Source organism: Syngnathus leptorhynchus, chromosome 10 (assembly GCF_054491065.1).
Source record: "Syngnathus leptorhynchus isolate UIUO chromosome 10, UIUO_Slep, whole genome shotgun sequence".
Taxonomy (NCBI): Eukaryota; Metazoa; Chordata; class Actinopteri; order Syngnathiformes; family Syngnathidae; genus Syngnathus; species Syngnathus leptorhynchus.
In genome coordinates, this window is record NC_141204.1 from 8,133,645 (window position 1) to 8,159,376 (window position 25,732).

General features: G+C 38.2%; 1 protein-coding gene across 8 annotated transcripts in view; it reads right to left on the bottom strand.

The window, feature by feature from the left end:
- Positions 1-635: 635 nt before the first annotated feature.
- LOC147050268 (neurexin-1a-like) overlaps positions 636-25,732 on the bottom strand; it is a 180,425-nt gene continuing 155,328 nt past the window's right edge. For 5 of the 8 annotated variants that reach the window (XM_085921531.1, XM_085921526.1, XM_085921527.1 and 2 more), the window contains 5 exons: positions 25,116-25,287; positions 20,153-20,242; positions 18,674-18,993; positions 9,300-9,387; positions 636-2,493 (listed from right to left, as the gene is read on the bottom strand). In XM_085921531.1, the coding sequence (XP_085777657.1) occupies positions 2,189-2,493; positions 9,300-9,387; positions 18,674-18,993; positions 20,153-20,242; positions 25,116-25,287 (975 nt within the window). In that variant the 3' untranslated portion in view covers positions 636-2,188. The remainder of the gene's footprint in view (positions 2,494-9,299; positions 9,388-18,673; positions 18,994-20,152; positions 20,243-25,115; positions 25,288-25,732) is intronic. The other 3 variants (XM_085921530.1, XM_085921533.1, XM_085921532.1) reach the window with 2 other exon arrangements.

A 25,732-nucleotide genomic window follows, 5' to 3' on the forward strand; every position in this document is an offset into this window, starting at 1 on the left:
TCGCCTTTAGTTCCACTTTGGTCATTTTAGCGTGTGTGTGACACCTTCTCAAAAGAAAGTGTACCAAGGAATGACCTGATTATGATTAAGCATCATAATAAAAATCTCCCAAACTATTTTGATGTTTCTCTGTAAATATGGATGTGTGAGCCAGCTGGAAATTGAAAAGGATAAACAAACTTGCGTTCCTAACTTGGCGTTAGGGATAATAAAGTTTTGTCAGTACAATATGTGGGTGGTTATGAGCATGTTCTCTAAAAATGATCATGTGTGGGCAAGGATAGGAAAAGTGCGAGGGGAGGCCACAAGGGAAGGTGATATGAAACTAACATATTTTTGTGAGTAAACTAAACGGAAACGTTAAAAAAAAAAAATCCTGCTGAGCTGAGTGTTTAGTCAGACAAGTGATCGTTATCTTATGGATGAGTTTTTTTTTCGTTTCACTCATAAAAAGCCAATTGTACACAGTAGTACTTGCGATCTACTTTATAACAAACATTCGCACAAACAGAGCAAATGCAAAAGCTGAATCAAACAGATTGTGCTACTGAAAATTTAATTAACTTGTCAATTAAAATTGAGCATTGTAATCTTTGTAAAGGCTGAATATTTCATACACTCCTTGTATTGGAACTTATTATTTTAGACAGTGACTGTATTAGTTGACAAAAAATGATCAATGACGTTAACATATGTTCATTTATCTATAAAGTTTTACCATTAATTGCTTTTTATACCAAACAAAAAATAGCATTTTAGAATTGAAACCCATAGCATTCAAGAAGAAATAAAAGTGCAGACGGCAGTAAGTTATAATCATCATTTATAGTTCAAGGTCATTTTCCTCATACAGGTCTCTTGAAAGCAGAACTGACGGACAGAATGACGGAACAAACACAGAACTGTTGAAATGGACTTGTGGAAATCTTTAGATCTTTGCATCAGCATCAAGCACACATTGGACAATTTCATAATGCCACTTGAAAACCCAAAAGTAATTCATTGTTCTTTATTGATGCCCTCATCACTTCATCATAATCTTTTCTGCAGCACACTCAAGTCAGTCAGATCATATTGTATGTACGCTGTTGTGCTCATTCCTTGCCTGCTTTGAACTCCTTTGTGCAGTTTTAGGTGGGTTACTCTTGGCCTGCTTGGCGTTTGTATAAAAACTATAAAGGAATATGTAAAAACAGGAAGGGGGCTGGAAACCAACGATGCAGATTTCTTCATAAAATGTTCTATGTCTAGCAACACTTAACATTTACATCTTCTTTCTTTTTTATTTTTGTCCTTTTGATTTTTATTCCAAAAATGGTTTTGGAGCAGTTATAGTTGGCATCATCTATACAACAGGCTATAAAACACCACATTATCACAGTTCAGAAAGCACATTTAGATGTGGTTGTACTGTATATAAACATATGGAGTGGAATAGGATCATTCGGCGTGCATAGCTCCCACATGGTCACGTCTGAGACTTCTAAGGACATTTCTTGCCTTAGATTTTACATGATGCAGAAACAAAGGCCTCCAGATTTCTTACTGGCACAATGGACATTTTGTTCTTCTGAAAACAAAAGTCTTGTAAATGACACTGCAGTTTCAGTCAATTCAGCTCCCAGTCCGTTTTGCTCAAGTGAGACACTTTGGCGAGTCTGTGGACATCTGTCAAGACTTTTTTTTTTTTTTTCCTCCCCCTCTGTGGATTTGCTGTCAGTTTCCTGCTTATTCTTCAAAAAGAAAATGTTTGCAACATTTATGTATGGCGCCATGTTCTCAAGAAACCAAACACCACAAACACAGGCAATTTAAAATCAAACCATTAAGTTCATAATCCATCTTTGCAAAGTGCATGTGTGCTCCTGTGGTGGCCACCAACAAAGGAGTGGGATCATCCCGCTATTGGAAAGCAGTCACAGATGGATTATGTTATTTGGTTGTTTTCAGTTAACTTCCACTTGGATGCCGGAGACATTTGTCCATCCATGTTTTTTTTCCCAGACAGTCTTGAGAAGGATTCTTCCCTCATTATATCTTCTTAATACTTTGCAGAGCTTTGTCTTCTTGGGAAAAAAAAATGACTAAGTAAGGTCCAATATTGTTATCATACTGTACACAATAATGTCTTGATTTGTATTTTCCAACAATGTTCCAGTTGGTCAGACTAAGACCAGTACTTTGAGAATCACACGTAGTACTCCTTATCCTTGTTCTTCTTGTTCTTGTTGCAAGTCTTTGCAGTGTTGACCGCTTTCTCCTTGACAATAGAACCGTTTGACTGAGCCGAGTTGCTGATGTAGTTACGACTCTCGTCCACGTGGTAGGAACCCTCGTCTCGATTGCGGTACTTGTACATAGCATATAGCAGGATAAGAATGCAAAGAGCGGCAGCTGCAACGATGCCCACCACCATGCCTGTAGTGCTGCTGGACTCGCGGAAGACCTCAGAGGAGTCTGGGAAACTCTTTGGTCCCCCACCCGTGGGATTGGCTGCAATAGAGACAAGGCAAAATGACTACAAATATAAAAGAACATTCAACGATCTACATAGCCAAAGTTCACATTTTACATCTCATAGTACAACACACAATGCCAAAACTGAAACTTCACAAAAAGTATCTACAAAAAGTCAAAAATGTTTTTCATCTCAATTTACTGTTATTTTCCCGATAGTATTGACTGCTTATCCTCAACGATACACTGCCATTTAAAACTGTTTTACGATTTCTGCCTATTTTATAAAAAATGAATTTGTTCTCATGTAGCCAAGGAAGGCAAAACCTTTTAAATCAGACACAAATACGTCATAAAACCTTCCGATAAACCTCTTGCCAACCATGCTTTAAATTCTTCCACAGCCATAAAATCTTGCGTTACTCATTACTAAACGACAAGGGAATGTCATCAGCATCTCTGAGTGGCATTTGATTTAGACCTTGCCACCACACGGAGGAATTGAAGGTATCCCTGAATACCTTTAGAAATGTATTATCTGAAGATACTTACAGATGCGTATGTCAATTTCCCTTTCCAATCTAATCCGTGCAGTACATTATTCTGATGATATTCCCTAAATATAACTGTTCACAATTGTCAGACTGAAGGTGAGGAGTAGGAGGATATGCAATCACACTGTAGTACAGATTTGCCAAATTTAGCAGTAAAGCTGACAAGAATAATGTGTTAATGACCGAGAAAAAAAAATAAAAAAAGAAAACAGTTTAAGCCCACAGCTCATTAGGTGTTTTACAGCACAGTCATGAATGAGCAGACACACATTCATAATAACATCTTTGGTAAATGCTACAGAGATGACTCACTCAAAACAAATCTGTCAGTGAAAAACAATTCCTCAATAGACTCAGCAGATTTTTCCAAAGGCTGTCCTCCTCTGTGTTCTGAAACATTGCAGCTCAATGAGGCATATTTTTGAAAACACGTCAGCCCCCTGATATCATTCAGTCCTCCTGGCACATCTCACTGTGTGTTTTTATTGCAGCCATCAGTTCTGCTTAAGCTGTCTTTGTTACATCGGAGAAATCCAAATACACCAAATCTGGAAATGAAAGCACGGTGGTTCTGCCAGTCTGAGGTGTAAAAAAAAACCAACCCATAAATGAGGGATTAGCAGTTCAGAATGTAGTTTTGTTGATGTACACAATTCAATAATAATAACTTGGACTGGAGACCTGCATGATTCAATCAAAGTCACAAAATTGCGAATTCCTTTTTGTGAGTAAAATCTGAAACCTCTAACTAATAAAAACAAAATAATACAAGCCCTAAAATGTCAAGAGTGCATTATGTCTACTAGATACAGTCATGTTTTTACCCTATTTAGTCACTCACTGTTAATAAATAATAAAGCCAAAACACACTTTAGACTAAACTAAATTCTAATACGGCAGCTTTTGGGCATTAAAAAAAAATAGCTAACATTAGTTAATACACACAAGATAGACAGCTATGTCTATTTTAGAGGAGCGTTCATCACTACTAAAATAAAATAGTGGGATGAAGACCGGAGAGGGCACAAGTTCCCTGGGCTGTTGACAATGTAATCTTAGTGCCAGAAGATATTCATGGGCAAGAGGAAATTTCCTTTGGTGTGCAGAGTGTGACTGAGCGTTGAAACAGATTAGCTCTGCTCTTTACATGGGCACTTATTCTCTGGGACAGGTGTGAAGAATGCGCCCCCCTTTATGAGCAGAAGCTGATGTTTGATCTGCGATCAAGCCTTATTTGCTAATGTGTGCTCATGTTATAAAACGGGCTACTTTGTCTGTTTGGGGCTTTTTTTTTTGTGAGGTCTTTTCTTAGTTTGTCTTTGTTGTATGTTCTTCGGCACGCCAGACTTCAGATTAAATATACTTTGAGAGTGTAAATTGTTATTGAACAGATGACATTCTGGTCCCTAACAACTGTTGAGGTGTCCTTGAGCAAGGCACCAACTCGTCCTCTTGTAACCCAATTTATTGTTTGGGCTCTCCATCACTCTGAGATCTATTCTTGCATGCTTGCACGTATGGGGGTCTGCTTTTCTGTCAACAGAATTTCCCTTAAGAGATAATTATATAAAATATAGAGCAATTGCAAACATTTACCAGACACTTAAAACACCAATTAGTTACTTTAAACATTCACACTAGGAAAAAAATACCCTTTATTTGCCTCTCAGTTCAGTTCAGGTAAACAGGCCAGATGTGAAAACACTGGTAAATACAAACAATACGAAAGCCGAAAAATCAATCTCTCACTGCTATATCCCATTTTTATATCTTAAAGAAAAATGTTATATTGAGCCCAGTAATTAAATGATTAATACTGCATTTAATGGAGCGAGGGGAGCTTTATTCTGTGCCAAAAGATTAGCATTCATTACAGCTCATTACGTTTGCTCTCAGTGTTGTCTATCGAACTACCTGAAGGCATTGAGGATTTCATTCCAAGACTATAAGATCAATGACGGATATGATACATTTGGAAGCTGTGTGTTTGGCAGTAAACTTTCGGCTCGTTTTCCCTCATGCTGGGCACAGCAATGTGGGAAACACGAGGCCTTCCAGACATCTTCAGACAAAAAAAAAAAAGCTGGCTATTTGTTCATTAGCATTCTAATATTGACTCCATTTATGAATGATGGGTCAACACACTCTACTCCAAATGAACCAGGGGTAAAATCAAACTCTTGAGAAAGATGACCTTGCAGGATAGCAGGGATGCACTTGTGAAGCACTCAAAGTAAACTCAAGGGGATTAAATGCTGTGAAAAAGCTGCCATAATAACAAAATCCTTTCAGTCTAATTGCAGACACAACTGTAAATTATAGTCTAGCATTAAGAGGATCACCTAAAGTTCTTGTGAAGTTTATTCTCAAGAACATTTCAGTCTTTTTGTTTTCTGTTTTCTGGTTGAAAGACTGTCAGTCCAATCCTTCTGCTATAATGCTCATTGAGACAGATTTTTTTTTTACAATAAAATACCTGGTTGGAGGCTCCCCTTATTTTCACCAGACTTGTTTGGGGAGTCACATTTTTTTCTGTCAACTGGAATTTCAACAACAAATGGTCCTCAACAAAGACTATTTTTCCTCATTTGTATCCAGTGTGGCTCTCATTTATTTGGTAATTGGCAAGAGTGTGCAGGGTGACAAAGCTGGATGAGGCAAAACACAGAGGTTGCCACAGGTCCGTGCTTGGGGTAATGAAGCAACCAAGACTACTTAGAATTTATTGAACAGTCACTGTGGGCTTGACCCCCCCTAACTCCATAAAGTTAGAGTGATAATAGTCTGAACGAGTGCAGCGAACACACGGACAATTGCACGCACTATCAGGTTCTGAGTTGATGTATCTGAGTGTAATTCTGAGAGAATGTTTGGAAAACGAGCTAGAAGGGACAATTTAATGTGACTGTGGACGGTCCTGGGTCCAAGTTAAGCTGAGGACACAGGAGCCCTTGAATAAGGCACCACACTGAAGGGGAAAAATCTTAATTTGTGTTTGAAATATATTTATTGTAACATCAGTCCTGGAATTGTTCTGACACACCTCTCCTTATTGCCTTCACTATAATGGTGCTGAAACATAAGCTGTAAATTGTATAAATATCTGAGAGCTGGGAGTAGGACACCTTCAGCCAGGCTTGGTTGGCTGGCTCTTCAACACATTGGTGTTGTCTTGTCAGCATCTGACTTCACATATCTTGTCATAATCACGAGCTGTCAAAAGCATCACATCGTGGAGTTGGAGCTCAATCTTCTGACAGGACACTATCAGCTGCAGTGGAGCTCAGCTACTTATTAAATCGCTTCTTAATTATCAGCGTGTCCTCAAGATGTGTACTTGTGACGTGCTGGCAATATGCCCAATGATAGCGTGTGAATGAGAAGTGGTTGAGCTCACGCTAATGCTGGATGATGAACAGAGAGCAGGGCGAGCATGAAATGAGGTCCTTGTGAAAATTACTTAAAGGTGTTTCATTTAGCCTGGTTAAAGGTATGGTGTAATTGATGCCTCCGCTCAGAGGGGCTTCTACAAGAGGATGATTTATTTGGCATTAATTGCACAAGACTGGGTACTTGATTACTTTTACTTTTATATTAAAAGGTTGCAGGGATTTTTTTTTTTTTTTTTGGAGCAAGAGACTTTACTTCCATTCGTGAATTCCAAACAGCCGTGCTACATAATATAATGACAAAAGCTGAATATTGTTCTGTCTCAATTTTTCTGTCAGATGGACTATGTGGATGTGTTACTGAAGTTTTTGATGCAACACATTCTGTGTACTATCAAAGTGTGAAGTAGCAATTGCCATTAAAAAAAGAAATGAGTCAAAACGATCAAATGCCATTTAGATAAAAGTAGAGCCATGCCTACTTGCGAACTGCCTATAATGGCATCATTTGATGGAACGTTTTCTAACCCCAAGATACCAAACAGCTAATACATAAAACTCAGTGAAAATAAATGTTTAATCGAAGTTGGTAAGCACCACGTGCTGTTACCGTCATCTTCATTATCAACTTCGGCTGTGCGTCTTCCCTCAGATAAGCAAAGTCGTCTGTGCCCTACTTAGATTTATAAACGGACACATTGTATAAGCATCAACATCAGCACATTTTAAAGATGAGTGGGTGAAAAATGGAAAATAATTGAAAATATAAATATGGGGGATCAGCAAAGAGGCAGCCTGACAGTGAGTGTGAAATCCTGTTTTCTTTCAGAACACACAGGATGAGCCTGGCATGGCATAATCCTCAATGAAAAAGTACTGGGAAAAATACCAAAAATGCACATGACTGAAATAATGCTCAATTTACTCTTATAACAATGTTGGGCCTAATTCCCCCCTCCCTTGATGAATTTCCCAGACAGTTAAGAGTATTAATTTGTCCTTTGATTTATCAGTTAAAAGTATACTGTTCACTGGGCACAAAATAATTTATTTAATTAAATATCAAACACAAACTCTACTTAGTCTGTAATATAGCGGCAGAGTGTTTTCTAGACAAAAAAGACGTGGAGAAAAACAGCAAAATGAGTAATATTAGGCCCAGCTTGACAAATGCCAATACTTTGAGAACAAGGCGTAGTTTATGAAATATGAAAGGCTGGATAAATCTCAGCATTTACTTTGTTATTCTTCTGATGTGATGCAGTGTGTTCTTTGTTACCTAACAATTAGGACCGCAACATTTTTGTCTGCATTTACCAACTGGCCTCACACCTGACAAAGAAGCACAGGGTGTGCTTGCAAGGTGACTAAATCCCATGAGTAAAAAGCCTCGGTCGTCTTTTGAAGTGGCAGAGGGAGCAAAAGATAGAAAGGTTTACTCTTTCCACTGCTCTCTCCCATCCTGCCGATGCGCACTTTACAAATAAAGCTAAATAAGCCTGCCATTATAGTACACCTGCTAGTATTCCTCTGTGGGTTTCAGAAAGAGGAGAAGGATTCAATTTGCTACCATGTGATCTAATCACAGAGGGCTTAACAAGTGATAAGCTTTTGCTTATGGTGCTGAGTTTTTAAGTTTTCAGGAGGTGAGAGAAATAAAGTACGGCAATGCTTACGTTTAACCAACTGCTGCTGTTGACATTAAAACAATGTAATGCTCACCTCTGGTCATAGAAAGTTGTCTGATTAGATCTTGGCCCCAACATTAGTTCTCACATACATGAATAGTGAGGTGATATTGTGTGTCTTGATATTTACCATGAAAACAAAGTCGAATGCTGCTGTTGGTATCACGAGAGGACATTATTGGGGGAAGATAGAAAAGAAAGTTGAAAATGCAAAGATTAATTTAGTGGTGGTGTGATGACCTCACACCGATCAATAGAGTCTAGATAGAGTGGGTTGTCCGGACTTAATTGTTTCCACTTCTTTCTCATCACTTCAGAAAGCCTTTAAAATCCCTCTATTCATTGGTTTAGCTTTAATGCTTTCCTTGCTTGGAAAGGTAAGAGATGAAAACGTTTGGTAGTATTGCAAGCTGATATTAAACCATCCATCCATTTTCTGAGCCGCTTTGTCCCCACGGGGGTCGCGGGCGTGCTGGAGCCTATCCCAGCCGTCATCGGGCAGTAGGCGGGGGACACCCTGAACCGGTTGCCAGCCAATCGCAGACGAACAACCATCCGCACTCGCACCTAGGGACAATTTAGAGTCTTCAATCGGCCTACCAAGCATGCTTTTTTAGGATGTGGGAGGAAACCGGAGTGCCCGGAGAAAACCCACGCGGACACGGGGAGAACATGCAAACTCCACACAGGGAGGGCCGGAGATGGACTCGAACCCACACCCTCCTAACTGTGAGGCGGACGTGCCACCCAGTGCTCCACCGAGCCGCCTGGAATATATAGATAGCTTTCTTTTAAGTTTGTGTTTATTTGGAGTCATTGAAAGATTGTTACATCCATGCTGGTGTTGTTTTTATTTAGATAAGCATTCTTCTATAAACTGTCGCTTATATCAGCTCTCTCCACCCCCCCACCCAAAAAAAAAAGAAAATCATGCATAGTAATAAAAAGAATGAATTCACATTGTAACCTGTAGATTAATTACCAACACATGTTGGATTATTACAACATGCACACCTTAAATGAGCTTGCGAGAACAACAACAGCATAGGTGAATAGTTACAAGAAGGAGATAATAACCCTTTGAGCTTTGCAGTTATAGTTCAGGAGAACTCACTGTGTGTTACTCCTGAGTGTCATGGTGTGGGTGAACTGCAGCACAAAGACAAACTGACACAGTCATAGAGAAATAGAATTTAAAAAAGATGACTAACCTAACCCACCTGAGCTCGGCTCACAGGGATCGATGTCCTCATCATCGCTTGGACACTCTGCCGATGCCACCAGCATGTCCTCAGTTGTCTACAAAAACAGAAAAACATTCAGAGTTGAGCAGTGAGTGCAGACAGTCCCACAGGTTAAATTCGTGAGACGTGCAGACTGGTTCTATACTCGATGAATATGAAATCGGATTATTGTAGAACAGCAGAGGCCAAAGTTTTGTGGGTAAATGTCAGTTCCAAAGCTCAGTGTCTGCCTGCTGGTTTCAAAAACGGGGGAATAAATGTCATCCCAAAACACAACTGATGGTTCATCATTCTGCCACTGCAGAGACATTCTGAGAAATTCTAGTATATTGAAAAATTCTTCAAGCCGAAGGTCCACAGTAGATATCTTTACTATTTTTTTCCCGGTGTTTGCATGAATAATAAACATAACTGATTGTTGTTTGAACTTGTTTGAGTTTTGCCTTCAAACCAACAGACAGCAAGAAAAAGTTAACCTCCTTGGCAGAATAAAAAAAAAAAAAAAAAAAAAAAGAACTGCTGTGAAATATTTTATCTCTGTCATGAGGCTGCTGGATTTAGTTTCCTTCAGTTGGTGCTATTATTGCACTGATGCCTGACAGTGCATTGTAATATGTTTGCAAGTTGGATTAGCATTGACATACGTTAAGGAAGTTAAAGATGATGTCATTTAGTTTAACATCCATTTGGAAGCAGGTAATTTGATTTAATTGCGTCTATAGCATTATTTCGACATTTGCAGTGCAGACGAGCATCACCTTTATATAAAAGGCCTGGGAATTATCCATCAAAGGAGATGTGATGAAGAGCAGTTGTTGTAAAGCCCGGCCATGGACCTAAATGTAATTTTCTGATGTACGGTGTCTGCTATCCAGATGGTGTAGCAGACTGATCCAAAAGTGCCACATCCATCAGTTCGGCCTCATGATTTGTTTTTCTTGGCGTAGGATGTTGACACGTTACAGTCACTGGCAGATTTGGTGGATCATGTAATCGATACTCCTTTGCTCCTCTTCCTAACTTATCAGTGTCATCTTCTCTCCAGCTCCCTTCCTCATGTACCTTTCCTTGAGATTTACTATGTGCAAGAGAAGCAGAAGAAACCCGCCGTGTAGGTTAAATCACCACACAGTAAGCTTTAGTGGAGGTGTATGGCTGTAACACCACTGTCACGACCACGTTCTATTTATTGCTATTGACAGCAAGGAAAGTAATGACTAATAGGATTAGATGAGTAGTTGACAGCAAGAAAAGTAGTGACTAATAGCATTAGATGAGTAGTTGAATCTATTTCACGACTTGAAACACAAATTTATAGATGTTTATTCTCAAACAATTAGACTCAATGTACGTATCAGGCGAGGATCATTATTCCAGGAGCAAAGTGCAAAAAAAGCCCGGGTGGAACCAGGAGAGTGGCTCATTTATCTGCCACTACTCCTAGCAACAGAGAGCACACTCCAGTGGGATGTGCTGGGAAAGCCTGGGGAGACAGTTGGTGTGTGAAACACCCCCCAAAAAAAACAACAACAAGAAGAGAAGCCTGCTTTTAGGGTTCATGCAAAATGCATGAACATTTTCACAGTCTCTAAATCCATTGTCATGTGAGATTATTCAGGTGACGGATATTCCCAAAAGGAGCGTAATGCCAATTTACAGAAGGTTAAAGGGTGACAATGAAAAGGCTATAAGGTGTGGCGTAAATTTGGGCAATCGAATCTGACCCAACCCAGTGTCGATATTTTCATAACATTGTTTTTATCTTAAATTGCACAATTCAGACTTGGATATGTGTCATGGCTGCATAAAGAGGAAAGGGGAAAAAAAAAAGACCTCTTCCAAATGCGTATACAAATTCACACTACAAACAACCAGCATGTTGCACAAATTGCACTTGGATAATATGTTAACACAGAGGACAAAAGCAACAGAAAACATAAATTATACAAATATTAATTGTTCCATAACGCTCAGTTGCCCGCCACCCTTTCCAATAATTTACTCCACCAATCACAGATGGCAAGTCATTTTCTTATTTAATGATTGAACCATCTCTCTAATGTGCCATATTTCATTTATATGCTTTTGCTGAAGTTAAGATTTACAGTGGGCATTTTTAATGTTTGTGTGTTTTTTTTATTTTTATTATATCTTTAACAAATCTATAAATTTAGCTGACGTTAATGAGTTGCCTCAGTAGACCCCTGGTCTGAATGTCCTCTCTAACGCTTAGTCAGCACTCGGTATATATTTTAAAAGGTGACTCCACTATTCTGCAGAACACTACACTTTTTGCTTTGCCTGAATGCTTTCACCTTTGCTTATAGCATGTGGAATAAAACTTGTTCTTCAGGGTATTTTGTGTTCCGATGCCTTGGTGCTCAAAACCGAGAGAGACTTTCAGGGTGATAACCTGTTGGCACGTTTCTGTGAAGAGTGATAGCTTTTCACGTTGTTGTCTTTCTGGTCTAATTTGATGAATACTCTTTGGCACACAGCACATCTCTTTGGAGACAGGCTGAAAGTCAGGAGGACACAAAAGGCATCTGAAGGGTTTATCTGATGCATGCTTGTGCTGTCCTACAAATCTATTCTACAGAGGATGCTTGTTTTCTTTTACCTAGCTGTCTTTGTGTATCCCTTGGCAAACACTTTTTTTTTAATCCAGTTTTATCAGAGAGAGTAATCTAGATTTTTATGTAACCGGAAAATGTATAGGCTTGAGGAGGATACTATTTTATTTTTAATTAGAAAGTCTAAACTTCAAAACTGTTCTTTGTCTGATCTTTCTACCCCATAACTCACATTCATTTACGCAATCCAAAAGCTGTACAAACAAATAGGCTGTCTGTTATTTCAAAGTCAATCCAAGCACTTCAAAGTATATTTCATGCTCATAAAGCATTCTTCCCAAACCCACAGTAAACACCAACAAAGCATGTTTTAAAAAAGCATGTTAGTATCACCCTAAGTAATTTGGCAGAGTTACAAAGCATGAGGACAAGTTGTGAATCTCTATCAGAGTTGGCATATGTTTACTGACATATTGCCTTTAAAAAAAAAATATATATATATATATATATCCATATGGCCCAAAGAAGACACAAGCATTTCATTTTAATATGACTTGGAAGGCTAATTTAAAATACCATTTGGGCAAGTATAAGCATAATTACCTTTCATAACTATAATGAAGTCTGGGAAATGCAGCAGCTCCAAGTCAGATTAAAACTCCCTATAATGCGGCGCTAGGAATACCTCCTTCGTTTCTTTTAATTGAGGTAATGTGGCTGGATTGGAGCTGCATGACTGTACTTTACTGTACTATTACCTTAAGCCACCAATTCCCTATGCCCAAAAATTAAGAAAAAAAAAAACTCACTTCAAAGAAAAAGTACCTGCTCTTAATTCTCATGGTTTCCAAAGTTTGTTCAGTTGTAACGAGAGTGGTGGTGTGGGGTTTCTTATTTCAAGCTCCATGTTGGGAACAACACATCATTAGTGCACCAGTGAGAGTGGCAGGGCAAAATCGAATTTCTCGTGTTAAGATGGAGGTTGAAGAAATTCATTTTTTTTCACTTTCTTTTACAAAGAACAGTAAAGCTGCAAAATCTAACAAACCAAATGAAAGTCAATGATAATAACAATTAAATAGTGGCCATTACCATGGAGCCCACCGTCGCTATCACAACTTATAATAACGCCTGATGACAACTTAGCAGCCTGTAACTGGGTCGATGGTGATGAATAATTTAGTCCCAGATGCTCAATAGATTTCATCGCAATAATGAAGGCGAGAGTCTCTCAGACTGTGAGGTTAGTACAGTGCAAAAAGCCTGGCCTTCGCCCACACTCTTCCTGCTGCCAAGCTGTCAACATCACAGACCCACACATTCAAGATCACGTGAGTCGCATTGTCACAGCAGTTGCGAGCTGATATGTCATGTTAATAAAATGTCGTATTTATAGCAAATAGTGAAGCTCGAAAAAATGCTTTTTGACAAATAAAAGAAGGCACTAAGCGAGTGTTTACAGGCTGATAATCATTGGATAGCTCAAGGGAGAATGAGTAACAATAGGGAAAACCCTTCTGGTAAATGAGTCACTTTCATCATCCTCATTTTCTATAGATCAATGGTGTCAAATTCAGTCACACAGGGGGAAGAAACTCACTTTAGGGTTGTGGGCTGAACAGAAGAATCATATGTGATATGTTAATATTGTGTTGTGTCGTCAGTTGCCAGGCTAAGGACCAGAAATGCATCGGTTCAAGGAAGAAGCTCAAATTTTCAGCTACTTTGTGTTGTCCAGTGAACTGATAAAAATAAAAAAAAATCAAGCAGAAACAATAAAGTCTGACTAATCTCTATGCCTTATCACTTCTGTAGGTTTCAACTCGAGGTGAACCATGTAATAACATGTCGTTTCACTATGTAATTTATGAGAGATCGTCCCTTTAGGGAACTAGGGCTTTATTTAAAGCCAATCAGCAGTTCCTTCAACTGGACTTCAGGCACAATATCAGTGCAGGATATAAACAAAACCAGAAAAAAAAAAAAAATCTAGTTTGAGGCCCTCTCTCATCCCTTGGTAGTATTGTGCTCGTGTCTTGCCATACATCTTCCTGGGGCGTTTAAGTCACTGTGCTCAGACAGTCTAACAAGGTGCTGGAAGGAAGCTTCACACACCCTGTACACCCAATTTCATGCAGCAGCGGAGGGACACATACTTCCAATTCATTTGATTTTGTGACATAAAATGTAGTAAAGAGTTCAAAGCAGGACTGGATTGCTAATAGTATGAAAAAAAGACGTGGAATAAGCAAGCATTATTCTTTTAGACCGCGGGGAACTATGAGTCGTGGTTCCCATCAAAACCCAAAAGCACCACTGTGAAAGGGCAACTTTTCGGATTCAGATCATTTCTACTTTAATGCACTGCTACTCTGTTTTGTAGAATTCCCTCAAGTCCTCCTCAGAACCCTTATTAACTATTTTGTCGAAAGAGATGCTTATGTAGTGTAAATGTACATTTTTCAGCAACGGATAAGTCTGGCACTGATAAGAAATCTATGTGGTTGCAGATGATATGGAACCACTGAGGCTATTTCCATGTGTCCTATTCACCATGTCAGTAAGAGATATGGGTTGGAAATGTTGTGAAGGGAGAATTTTCAAAACAGCTTCTGAATTGGATTTGATCAATCGGTATATGTCGAAATGTATTGTACAATGTTTGCAATAAATGCCTGAAGAACATAACATAATATAGCATCATATGGGTGAGTGTGCAGATTAAGCAAATTGATCCTCTGGCATGTTGATTACAGCTTCAAGCAGATCATTAGTGCTCATCTCTTGGCTAATTGCGCTCAATGCAGAAATGTTTTAAATCAAATTCATAAGGCCTACCTCCAACTATTTTTAATCATTTGCTTGTTTGCATAGCATATTCAATATTATACTTTACATTTCACCCCCTTACTCTCAGTAACAGATGTCTCAGATAGTATGTCTCCACTGCAGTGTTCACCCTCCCCATTTGCTGTTTTCCTTATCTGAAATCGAATCTGGAGTTCAGTGTGCATCCCTAGCTCACCTTGGTTGTAATCTGCTTCAAGAGCACAGAAGTGCCCAGTTGAAGTGAAGAATAGGATATGTGAGGAGTTCTAAAATGGAATAGCTTATCGTAATGTCTCGTTATTAACAAACGTGTGTCATTTTAGAAATCTAGTTCAGTGTCAACAACTAAAAATAGCAGATAAACCCAATCATAATCAAGTGTGTTTTAGGAGAGAGAGAGAAAGAGGGATTTGAAACTTGGCAACAAATCCTTGTCTTTTTGACTTGAGCTGTTTCCTGACATGGAGTCCCAGTCCCTCATCAGGTGACAGGAACAAATTTGTCTTCCCAATATATATTTCTCTATGGCTGAGATGAATCTACTGAAGGCTAAAGTCCCATGCGTGGTGTTAAAAAAAATAAATAAAAAATCAAACAGCCTCCCCCCCCCCCCAAACAAAAACACAAAGAAAGAAAAAAAAAAACGCTTTGCCCCCAACAGTAGGTTGGGTCTCAAGTGTGTCTCACTGAGCATCCACATAATCAGATCCCTGCCTTCCAGGTCTGGATGTGTCATTCTCCATTGAATGAGCACTGAAAACCACAATGAGCAATTTTGTGAGTCAGCCGCATGAAGGCAAGACGATGTGCATTTTCAGACATGCACCAGTTAGAAATCCAAAACAAATCTTTGACGGTGTACTATGGCAAATAAATTATGTATGTTTCCTTTTTTAATTTCATTTTGATCTGCCAACACACAAATTCCTCTGCTCCATTTACCATTGACGTCCTACAAGGGCTTCATGAAGATTGTGACGTCTCAATTTATTTTGGATGATGATGTCATGACATAATGAGCCTTTTTCCATGGTTAATGCCTCTTGAATGGATGGATAGTGCACTTAACATGAATTCAAGATGCATTTCATTGAGCTGTATGGCTCAATGACTATGCTGCAATGATGATGATAATTGGTATATTACAAATTACATGCAAGTAAACATAGTCATAATGCTCAACTTATAGTTGTGTAGGTTCCTCTTGTTTACCAAATTTTATTCAATATGTTGGATTAAATGCTTATTTGTGAAGATCAGATGGTACTTATTGAATTAAAGGCTTTATCCACAGCTTAAATAAAACATCCATTTCCCTTTGAGCACCACACATTTTCAATGACAGCAGAGGTTTTAAACACAAGCTTTTAAAGAGCTTTGGCCTGACATTTTTTTTCCCAGAAAATACTTTTTTTTTTTTTCTTTAAATGAAATAAGCGTCAGCGCATCTTATTGAATAGTCGGCACAAAACTCGTATTCATAAATGAATAACAAGAGTTCTCTTATGTTGGTTTTTTCACAAGAGCATAATCATAAGAGCTAATGCTCTGTGAGATGACAAAATGGTTAATAAAATATGCTGTAAAGGGTGAGTGTCAATATCACTCTTTTATGAAACATTACACCCAAAATCACTTAGGTTTCTTTTTTTCCATTCAAAGAGTGTAAGTGGAATAATCTGTTAGCCTCTGATATACTACCATGGGGGAACCATCGAAAGAGGTCATGGAAAAAATACTATAACAAAGAGCAAATACTAATACCAATTGAACATATTGAACGTTGCATCACGCCATGAAAACACATGATATGTGTTTTCAATGCCATCAGTGAGCAACCCGTGTGCCTCGCAGTGTGTATGGCATAATATTGAATGCTAGTTTCCATAATTGCCTCTGGTGACATCAAGATGATGGATATAATCTGTCATAGGGAGCAAATGCTGCAGGCCAGGGGCTGTCGCAGCTCCCTTGCCATCTGTTGGCCCGGAGTGGGGCAAGGGTGTGACCAAGCCTCAGGCCCACCAAAGCAAGATTACGAAAAAGCATATAGCATAAATTCTGGTTCGCCCAGACCGTGGTATTGAAAATGGATGAAGGGATCGGCTAGAGTTTTTTAATCACTACAACATATTTGTCCGATGTGATTGTACTTCATATGAGCCAAAGTTGGTTTAATACACAGGCAGAAAGAAATATGTTTCTACTTGTTAATAATTGCGAAAATATGTTCATAATTTTGTTGGACCTTGCACAAAAACTTACTACAACGTTAACGAGACTGAGAGGTGTTCAACAAAAAAATATTTTAAAATTAGCTCTAAGGATGTTTAATGTTGAATTGACACCAATATTATTGCCTTTCAGTTCTCCATTTCATTTGACCTCAGCCTCAACCTCACTGTTAAAAAAACGGGATTGTACAAAGGCATACTGCTTTGGAGATTATAAAGACATTCATACAATTCTTGGAATACCTTTGAAGTGGCAATATTATGGCCAGGAATTTGTAATATGCTTAAAAATGTAATGACAGATATGATCTTAAGAAAAATTAAGACCAAATAATCTGCGGGTCTCATCGCGTAAAGCTCCTGTTGAAGAGTCTCCACTGCCTAAGATTAGTTGCCTGAGGAGTGATTCAAAGCGCCAGATAAAGCTCAGGTCTGAATACCGGCAGATGCAGGATTAGTGTGAAATCTAAGATTGCAGCCTTAACTTGTAAAACAATAATCTAATGCAGGACCAAGACCATCAAAGAAAGCCTGAAGGCAGATACTGTGGCTACTGGATAAGAGAAGAAGTGCACGGATGACTACTATAAAAAGGATTGGAACGATAAACTACAGTTACCAGGTCATCCACAACAAATGATTATTAACATATTGAGCGGCACGTAGACAGTGCAGATACAACTAGTGTTGTGTGACAGTACTGTTGAAAAGTTGCTGTAATTGCGTGCAGCATTTCAAGGCAAGTAAAATGAAAATTATTTGCAACAATCCAATGAATGAAATTAAGTCAAACATATTGCCATGCTACGCCTGTTTCACTGGGGCCAATCATGCTAAAAGTGAATTTGAATGTAAAGCTTATTTAAAAATGAAAAATGACTGAATTGAAATGGCCATCAGAGGGGAGTTTAACCAGGAGGACAATGCTAGAAACACGAGCTATTCAAGGGTAAGGACTCTGAATGGTTCTCTTTGAACAGAAGCCAGACACAAAGCAATGTCCTGAGACTGAAACGTCCCTCTGCAGGAGCTCTCAGCGGAAAGGTCGTCAGGTAGAATCAAACCACAGACAATGACATCTCCCAGTGCACATTTTTTCAATGCCTCATTCATCTTGCTGCCTTCATCACAGAACACCTCTTTAATCAAATGGATCAACTCAACTGTCTCTTTGGTACAAACAGACAACAGCATTATCCTGATTCGGTTTTATTGATCAATCCAACTCTTATCTGCAACTTCATATGCATGGTGTCTCAAATGAGGGAATAAGGAATATTTAACATTCTAATAGTGATGGCCGATTTATTTTGGCACCAAAATACATATTTGAAACATTGATAAGGTATCAACTTTAATCTATATTTGGAATATTACAGAATGGTTAGTATATTAACAATAATTAAATTAATTAAAATGTAATTTTCAGAAAAGGTTCTGAATAGTCTCTACTTTCAGAGACTTTTATCAAAATCACATCTGTTTAATAATTAACGAATCCAGATTTTGGGTCGCATTTAATTGCATAGCAGTGGTGCTGCCCCTAGTGATTAAAGAATTTATGCAAAAGGTAGAAGGAATGAAGGCATTTAAAAAGCAGAAGCAGAGGAATAGAGATCCTCATACAGTGGCCAATGCATGTATCATAAAATTTACTTTACAGTTCGAACAGTATTGAAAAACAATCATCTAAAGACCAGCTTACCTGCTGAGGCTCTCGTGGTGTGGTCTGTTTGACCCGTCGACTCGACGCAGTAGTGGTGGTGAGCTCCATAATGGTCGTGGATGTTTCGGACCGATTGGCTGTGGTACTTGACTGCGGTGTTATAGAAGAAGGTGACTCCCCTACAAGCCTGGCACTGCCCTGGATCTTAATGTTGGGGTCCCCCTCTGCGGCCATGTTGAACACTTTCAGGCCGTTATAGTAGAGGCCTGAAAGTTGGCCCTGAAAGGATCGAGTCCGGTCTCGCTCCCAGCCACCAATCTGTATAGTAGTTTGGCTGTTGAAGATAGTAAGCTGCCGCCCTGTGGGAAAACAATGTTACATATACAAATCTGTCGGATTGCAGACTTTTCAAGTCAACAAAAATACCAAAAAACACTCGCCAGTGGCTAATGAGACCAATAAATTACGGGTTGTAGAAGCAAACCCTGGCAATTTATTGTAGTTACTATGATGACATGCCTGTTTTATGAAAAAACAAAAATACGAAAAAAGAAAATGCAACTTTGCTAAAAGGTTAGTCTCATAAAAACAAGAAATCGTGATTCGGTAAGTGTAGCTATGATATGTCAATATGAAATATGAATCTATTAATAAAGAAATTATGACATATATTTATATATGTATAGTATTTATAGAATCGATAATGCATTCAGATTTGTTTCTATTATTGGGTTATTTATTTCAAATTTTAAAATTGAAGAAATTTGAACACAGCATGAATAGAAAAGGTGACAATGCGGCATTCTAGTCGGAGGCATCCAGACTCCTTTTAGCAAACACAATCAAAGAATAGGAAACTGAAGAAGGTTAAGCATGAAAAACAACACAAAAACAAATAAGAACAACGTGATATGGCAGTTGGTTAGAGAAAAAATAAAGGACTCAAACATAAAAGGGGGGGGGGGTAATTTCACATTTTTATGTGAAAAATATGAATTGGTTATTACGTTGGAAAATCAAAGCATGCACTCATATTGTTTTGTTACAGTTCATTGAAATAAAGCCCTATACACAATATGTTAAAGGGACTCCAGAATTTTGACGCCAATTAGTATTGTTCTCTATTTATAATTTCTAGCAGTTTAATCACAAACATTAAAAGGCATCTGTCAAAAACAAGAAAAAAACAATGCACATAAAAGTAAAAACAAATAAATAGTAAATTTATAGTTATTGTTTAGAAGTTTACAGCAAATTTACAGCAAAATGCTACTATAATTTATAGAAATTTTAACAATGTTGGTTTAAATTCATATTTATAGTCCCTTTAACTATAAATTCACACACGTATTAAAACAGCTGACTACCAAATACATACATTATTACAGTAACATTAGATTAACTATTCAAATCATTTATTTTATTCATGTTTTATTTTATGTTTAGTGTTTACAAAATATTGCAACAACTTAGTTATGATGAAATTATTCTATTTGAAATTTTAATCAGTGATTTTACCTTTGTCGAGTAGCCATTCGTCAACTACTCGACCAAGTCGGAATGGGATTCGCTGTCTAGCAATCGCCAGGCGTTCGTTATCATTGTTGCCTTTAAAGTTTAAAGAGACATTTCAGTGGTTACAATCTGTAAGGTCAAAGGTTCAAACGTTCATACTTCTACAGCTAAACAACTGCACATTTACATGTTTTATATTGAAAATGTTTTGTGTATTTATAACAAATATTTAATGAACCATTATTTAAACAAACATTTAATTTATTTTATCCAACAAATTAGGTCTACCTTAATTAAAATTAAATGGTTTCATCCTTTGGATTAATAAAACTAGATTATAAAACAAACCACATTACAAGTTTCATTGTCAAATCTTGTATCCACCACATTTATCTTTCCACTGTGAACATTTTAAAATGCTTATTTGCTGGTTAAGTACATACATTTTCAAAATAAACATCACTTAAATTTAAATTATGCCACCCTTGGTATTTGGTTTTAAAAGAAAATGTAACACATTACAAATACCGGTCTTGTAATGAATTGCCTCGATGACAAGAAATAAAGTCTATTTACAACATGTAATACATGGAACAATAAAACAGTCAAGATAGAGCTATGCTGCATAGTTATGTTCTTCCGTAAAATGGATTTGACAAAAGCTACACGGACAAGTGAGTGTCATATGTTTGCATGGGCAGGGTTATTGCGGATGAAAAAGTGTTATTCTGTAAATAAGTGTCAAAAAAGTGCCACGGGAGGAGAAGCATCCTAAAGAAACCGCCACTTTTACATTGGAGGGCCACTCGGCATAAATGAGGGCAAACTCTGCATCAACCTTTTGTCAGGGCCACTAACTTCACCAGAGCTAAAGAGTGAGTGCTTTCCCCTCTCCTATTGTCTGCAGGGATTGAATTTAGTCCACTTCATTCTTCTTTCAGATTGACAATGTTTGTTCCATCAACTATATTAATTCACCCTGTGCAGATTAAAGATCTGCGAGCTAACAATGCTTTGGAGGTGAATGGCCTCTGAGCAGACAGGAACACAGAGACCTGAAGGAAAGTAGGTCTTGGTGGCAAAAAAAAAAGAAACGAAAAGAAATGTAGAGACATTTTTCATTACATCAGCTTGAATGGCTACAAAGGCACAGCACCTTTGAAAAGGATTTAAAACTCGTTCCTTGAGTTCATTGAATTTGGCTGCAGATTGTGTCAAGTGGTCACAGGATGTTTATAGCAATTTTATGGGTTTTTTTTGTGAGTTGATTTTGTATTGTGTAACAAGTACATATAGATGACAGTGACAAGTGACTCCAATAAATTTACAGGCTTTGCTCGTCGTTTCCCAACTAATGTGTTCTCACAAAACTGTTGTATAAAATTGTATAAAAGCTTACCACAAAATATTAATTTAAAACCATATTAATAATTAGAAGCTTGGAAACATGAAATAACTCACAATGTGTATTTTTCGTATAATAATAATAATAAAATCACAATAGAGTGATTATGTATATAAAACACTGTCATAACCACTAAATAGCGAAAATGCACATTGTTAAAAAAGAATAACAATAAAATAAAAAAATAATAAGGAAAGGTGCCTTTCGGCTAACACAGACAGATAATTCAAAATGTGTCTATTTGTGAGATAAAATATTTTTTCTTTTCTGCACTCTAGCAGATTGGATGGGTGTCAAACATGGCCAGTCTCATATTGGGGTCAATTAAAAGAGAATATAATCGCGTTATGATAATGTATTGATCCCCACTGTGGCACATGAACAATGCCATCTGCAGGCCACCAAAGAGAGCCTGTGACTGTTGCCTAGTGGTGATTTGGTTTAGTATGAGATGTCCAAGCTTATCTACTTTTCCAGACAGAGGAGATTCAGCTGAGCCGCCCCAAATGACCTGATTTGGTCGGATTTGTTTCATTTTGTCTTTTGGAACAAAGTTGTCAGAACAGATACTGGGGCATTTCCTCTATCAATGGAATCAGAACACTTATAAAAGATAAAACCAGACAAATCTCACTATAATTTTCGATTAATTGATTCCAATTCTTTGCCCATGGTGTCCATTATACTTTACTTAAAACTTTCTGGAGGTAGCCTGAGCAGGTTCATGAACAGAAGAGCGATGGGGAAATCAAATACAGCTATGAGACTTTGAAGAAAAAAAAGCCAACCCCCACCATCAATCCACTCTGCGGACTCCACACTGCAAGGTGGGGAGAAAAAAATAAATAAATCAGACAGCGGGTGAGATGGACAGAGGGGGCAGGGGTGGTCTGCTTGAGGTAAAAGGTACAGAGAGAAGGGGAAGTGAATGCAGGGGGAGTAATGTAAGTGCACTGTGTACTGATAACAGTAAAAAGAATAAGGCCAGGCGGGGACTTCTCTATTATCTTTGTGTGCAGTGCATGCTCATTGGGTACCGTAATAGGATGCTGCATGGTGCCCTGCGGGCCTGGCAACACCATTGTGTTGGTATTACTTTCATGGCCAATACTCTGGAGAAGAAGCCCTTTTTTTCTTGTTTTTGTTGCAGCCCAGCCTTTTGTGTGTGGCGAAAAGCAGAGCAAGAATAAAAGGAAGAACCACAGCAAACAGAAGGGTAGTTATGCATCCGTGCGTGAGCTTTGAATTTTAGATTAGAATAATTACGCTAAAGATTTTTAATAGAGCCTCTTAAGTATGAAGGACGAGGCTTTTCAGTGAGATTACGATGACAGAAGTATAAGTCTTGGTGGAACAATTATTGCCTTGCTTGCGAAATGATTGCTCCCTCCGATGCAATCTGCACCTTTCTGTCTGTTGGACTTTCAAACCATCATTTTTGCATCTGCCTGATTCTATTGTAGTCACTGTTGATCTGTGAGAGGCCAAGGGGTGTTATTATTGAGTGTATTAGTGGCATACATGGATACTTGTCAAACAAAAGGCCGGCCGAGTGAATGATGACTTTGTGTGCTGGTGGTGACAAGGGAAACCGTACAGCAGTTGTAATTGAATGCAATTAGTCTAAATGACCCTAATGGAATCGGTAACCTTGGAATTGTTGTAAATGGATCATTGCATGTTTCTCAGGCTAAGAATTGAAATTACAGAAATTACTTTACAGTTGATAATACATTTGGACTACAATGGAACCAATAAATTTGATTGCCCCGTAGGTTGTGTAAGACAGAATCTAGAATGTGTATGTTCAGAAGGAATGATTTAGAATTGAATTCTTTGTGTTCTTTAAAAGTAGTAGGGCACTATTTTTGCACATGGCTGTAGTTTTTTTTTGTTTGGTATTTTGCTCATCTTTTCACAGGTAACTTGGGCGTAACAAAATGATTTAGAAGGGTTGTCCCATGCAGGTATCATGTTCATAAACAAAATCCCATGACAACCACTGCATGTCTATGGAGCACTGAATTTATGGCTCCATCAAAAATACACTACCTGCACCATGAGTTTGACCTGCTTTTACCTAGTCCAAAATTTAGTCTACTTTTGGAAAGCAAATTTGCAGATACGCCAGGTGGCATGGCACAAATGCCCAAACACACTGAACTAGACCATCACCCTGAAAATGAAAATACGCCTGCTTTAACACCAAGGTCAGACTAGTCTCTGCTAGTGTAATGAGTCAGGGGTGAAAGTGCCGTATGTTTGGTTTGTGTTTTTCTTCTTCTTTTTATTACCAGCTGTTCACTTTTTTTTTCATTTGTAAGTTATAACCCATTATGACCTCAGGGAAAATGTGTTTTAAATTTTAAATCACTTGGACACTGAGTTCCACAAGACGTGCTCAACTTCAGGGGCTCTTTCTATAGTAGATAAGGTAATGGCTAACTGTACTGCATCATAGAAAACACCATTGTCAGTGATTGACAACTGAGTCATTACACATTGAACTCAACCTTTATCAAGATAAGGTTGACAAATAGATCACTCTTGAGTAACAAAACAGGAAAACAATGAAGGTGCTTTCACCAGCTTCTTTCTTTCAGGAGCACTGTCTGCCTGTACAATGTTCGTAGTGGCAGGATTGACTATTAACACTGCCATGCTTTCTCCCCCCATCTACAATATGTCAAAAGTATTACTCGCCATGTTTTACCCGAGGTGATTAAGAAGGGTTGAGCACATTTGACCATCTTGCTTTTGGATAATTGCCACTGTCATTACTAAAAAGGTCACCAAACATTCTGAAAAAAAAAAAATATTTGTCCTCCTGCCCAGACATTTAATTCACTCCCACGTTCAAACACATGATCTTGATTTGGACATGGAGAAAACACCCTTTGGGTGTACTGTACATATTTTAATTTGGAACAGAATGGGTAGACTGCATGTTGGGGCACACGGCATTTAACATTCATTTATCCACAGTAGCTTTTGTCAAAGCCCTCTACTGTTCAGATAGTTCAATTAATAAACACTGTGACATTTCAATATTCATATTATTGACTTGTAGAGATTGCACAGAAAAGTACCAGTGTTGCCGGGTCCTTCCTTAGCCAAGGATTCCATTCATATTATGTCAACTTCATGCAGAAACACACAATAGATTTAGCAACTATAAAGTGGACATGTAATTTCATTTTATTTTATTTTACTGTTGCACTATAAACTCTCAATTAAAATGTAAGCATCGCTAATCCACTAAATGTAGCATGTAGGCAGATTTTGATCTACATACTCTTTTAGTCACACTGTCAACAGTGTGGCTGGCATTCGAGAAAGGTTGTATTTGATAGGAAAACAAAAAACAATGTTAAGAAACATCAATATGCACAGTGTGATTAAAGCATGTATGAAAACACTGGTATTATTCTACACAGCTGCTGGAAAGAGAATAACCAACACCATTACATCATCATGATAAGTGCAGTTCATAATCAACCTTTTTTCAAGTCAACCTTAATTAGCAAATTCATGCTTCTCAAGAGAGAGTGCATCACTCACCTTGGGGGTAGCGCTCAATGACCGGGAGATCATCCAACTGGAGTGTGGCATTACCCCCACTCCTCGTGAACTTGACTATGTGGTACTTTCCGTCGTTTACAAACTTTGTCGTCTCTTCTATGTTAATGTCGTCTGTTCCAACATTGAACACCACAGCAATGTTTCCTCTTTCCTGGAACAAGAACACAAGATGCAACAGAGGTGAGTTAGGGTGACACATAAAGTAACTGAGGACAATGAAGATCAACAATAAATCAAAAATAAGATTTGAATTCACCTTGCAGATCCCTTCAAGAGGGAAGTTTCTTTTACAAATTATGGTCCAAGTTGTCAATATGTACTGCATAATCAATTTTCAATGAGTGTGTAAGCTAGTGTATGACCCCCTCTCCTCTTTGGAGATTTACTGAAATGAGCATCTGGTTGGAAGCTAAAGCTATGGTAGAACTGCAGCATTTTGCATGTCATTATCCAGTCAGCACAGCCAACTCACGTTGCATCTCAGTCTCTTGCCAACACTCTCAAATTAAATCATCAACTGCCTTCCAAGACCTTCAGGTCCATGTTCTGGTTAATATCGGATGGTTCAAACCTTCTCAAAAAAGACAGAATTGAAA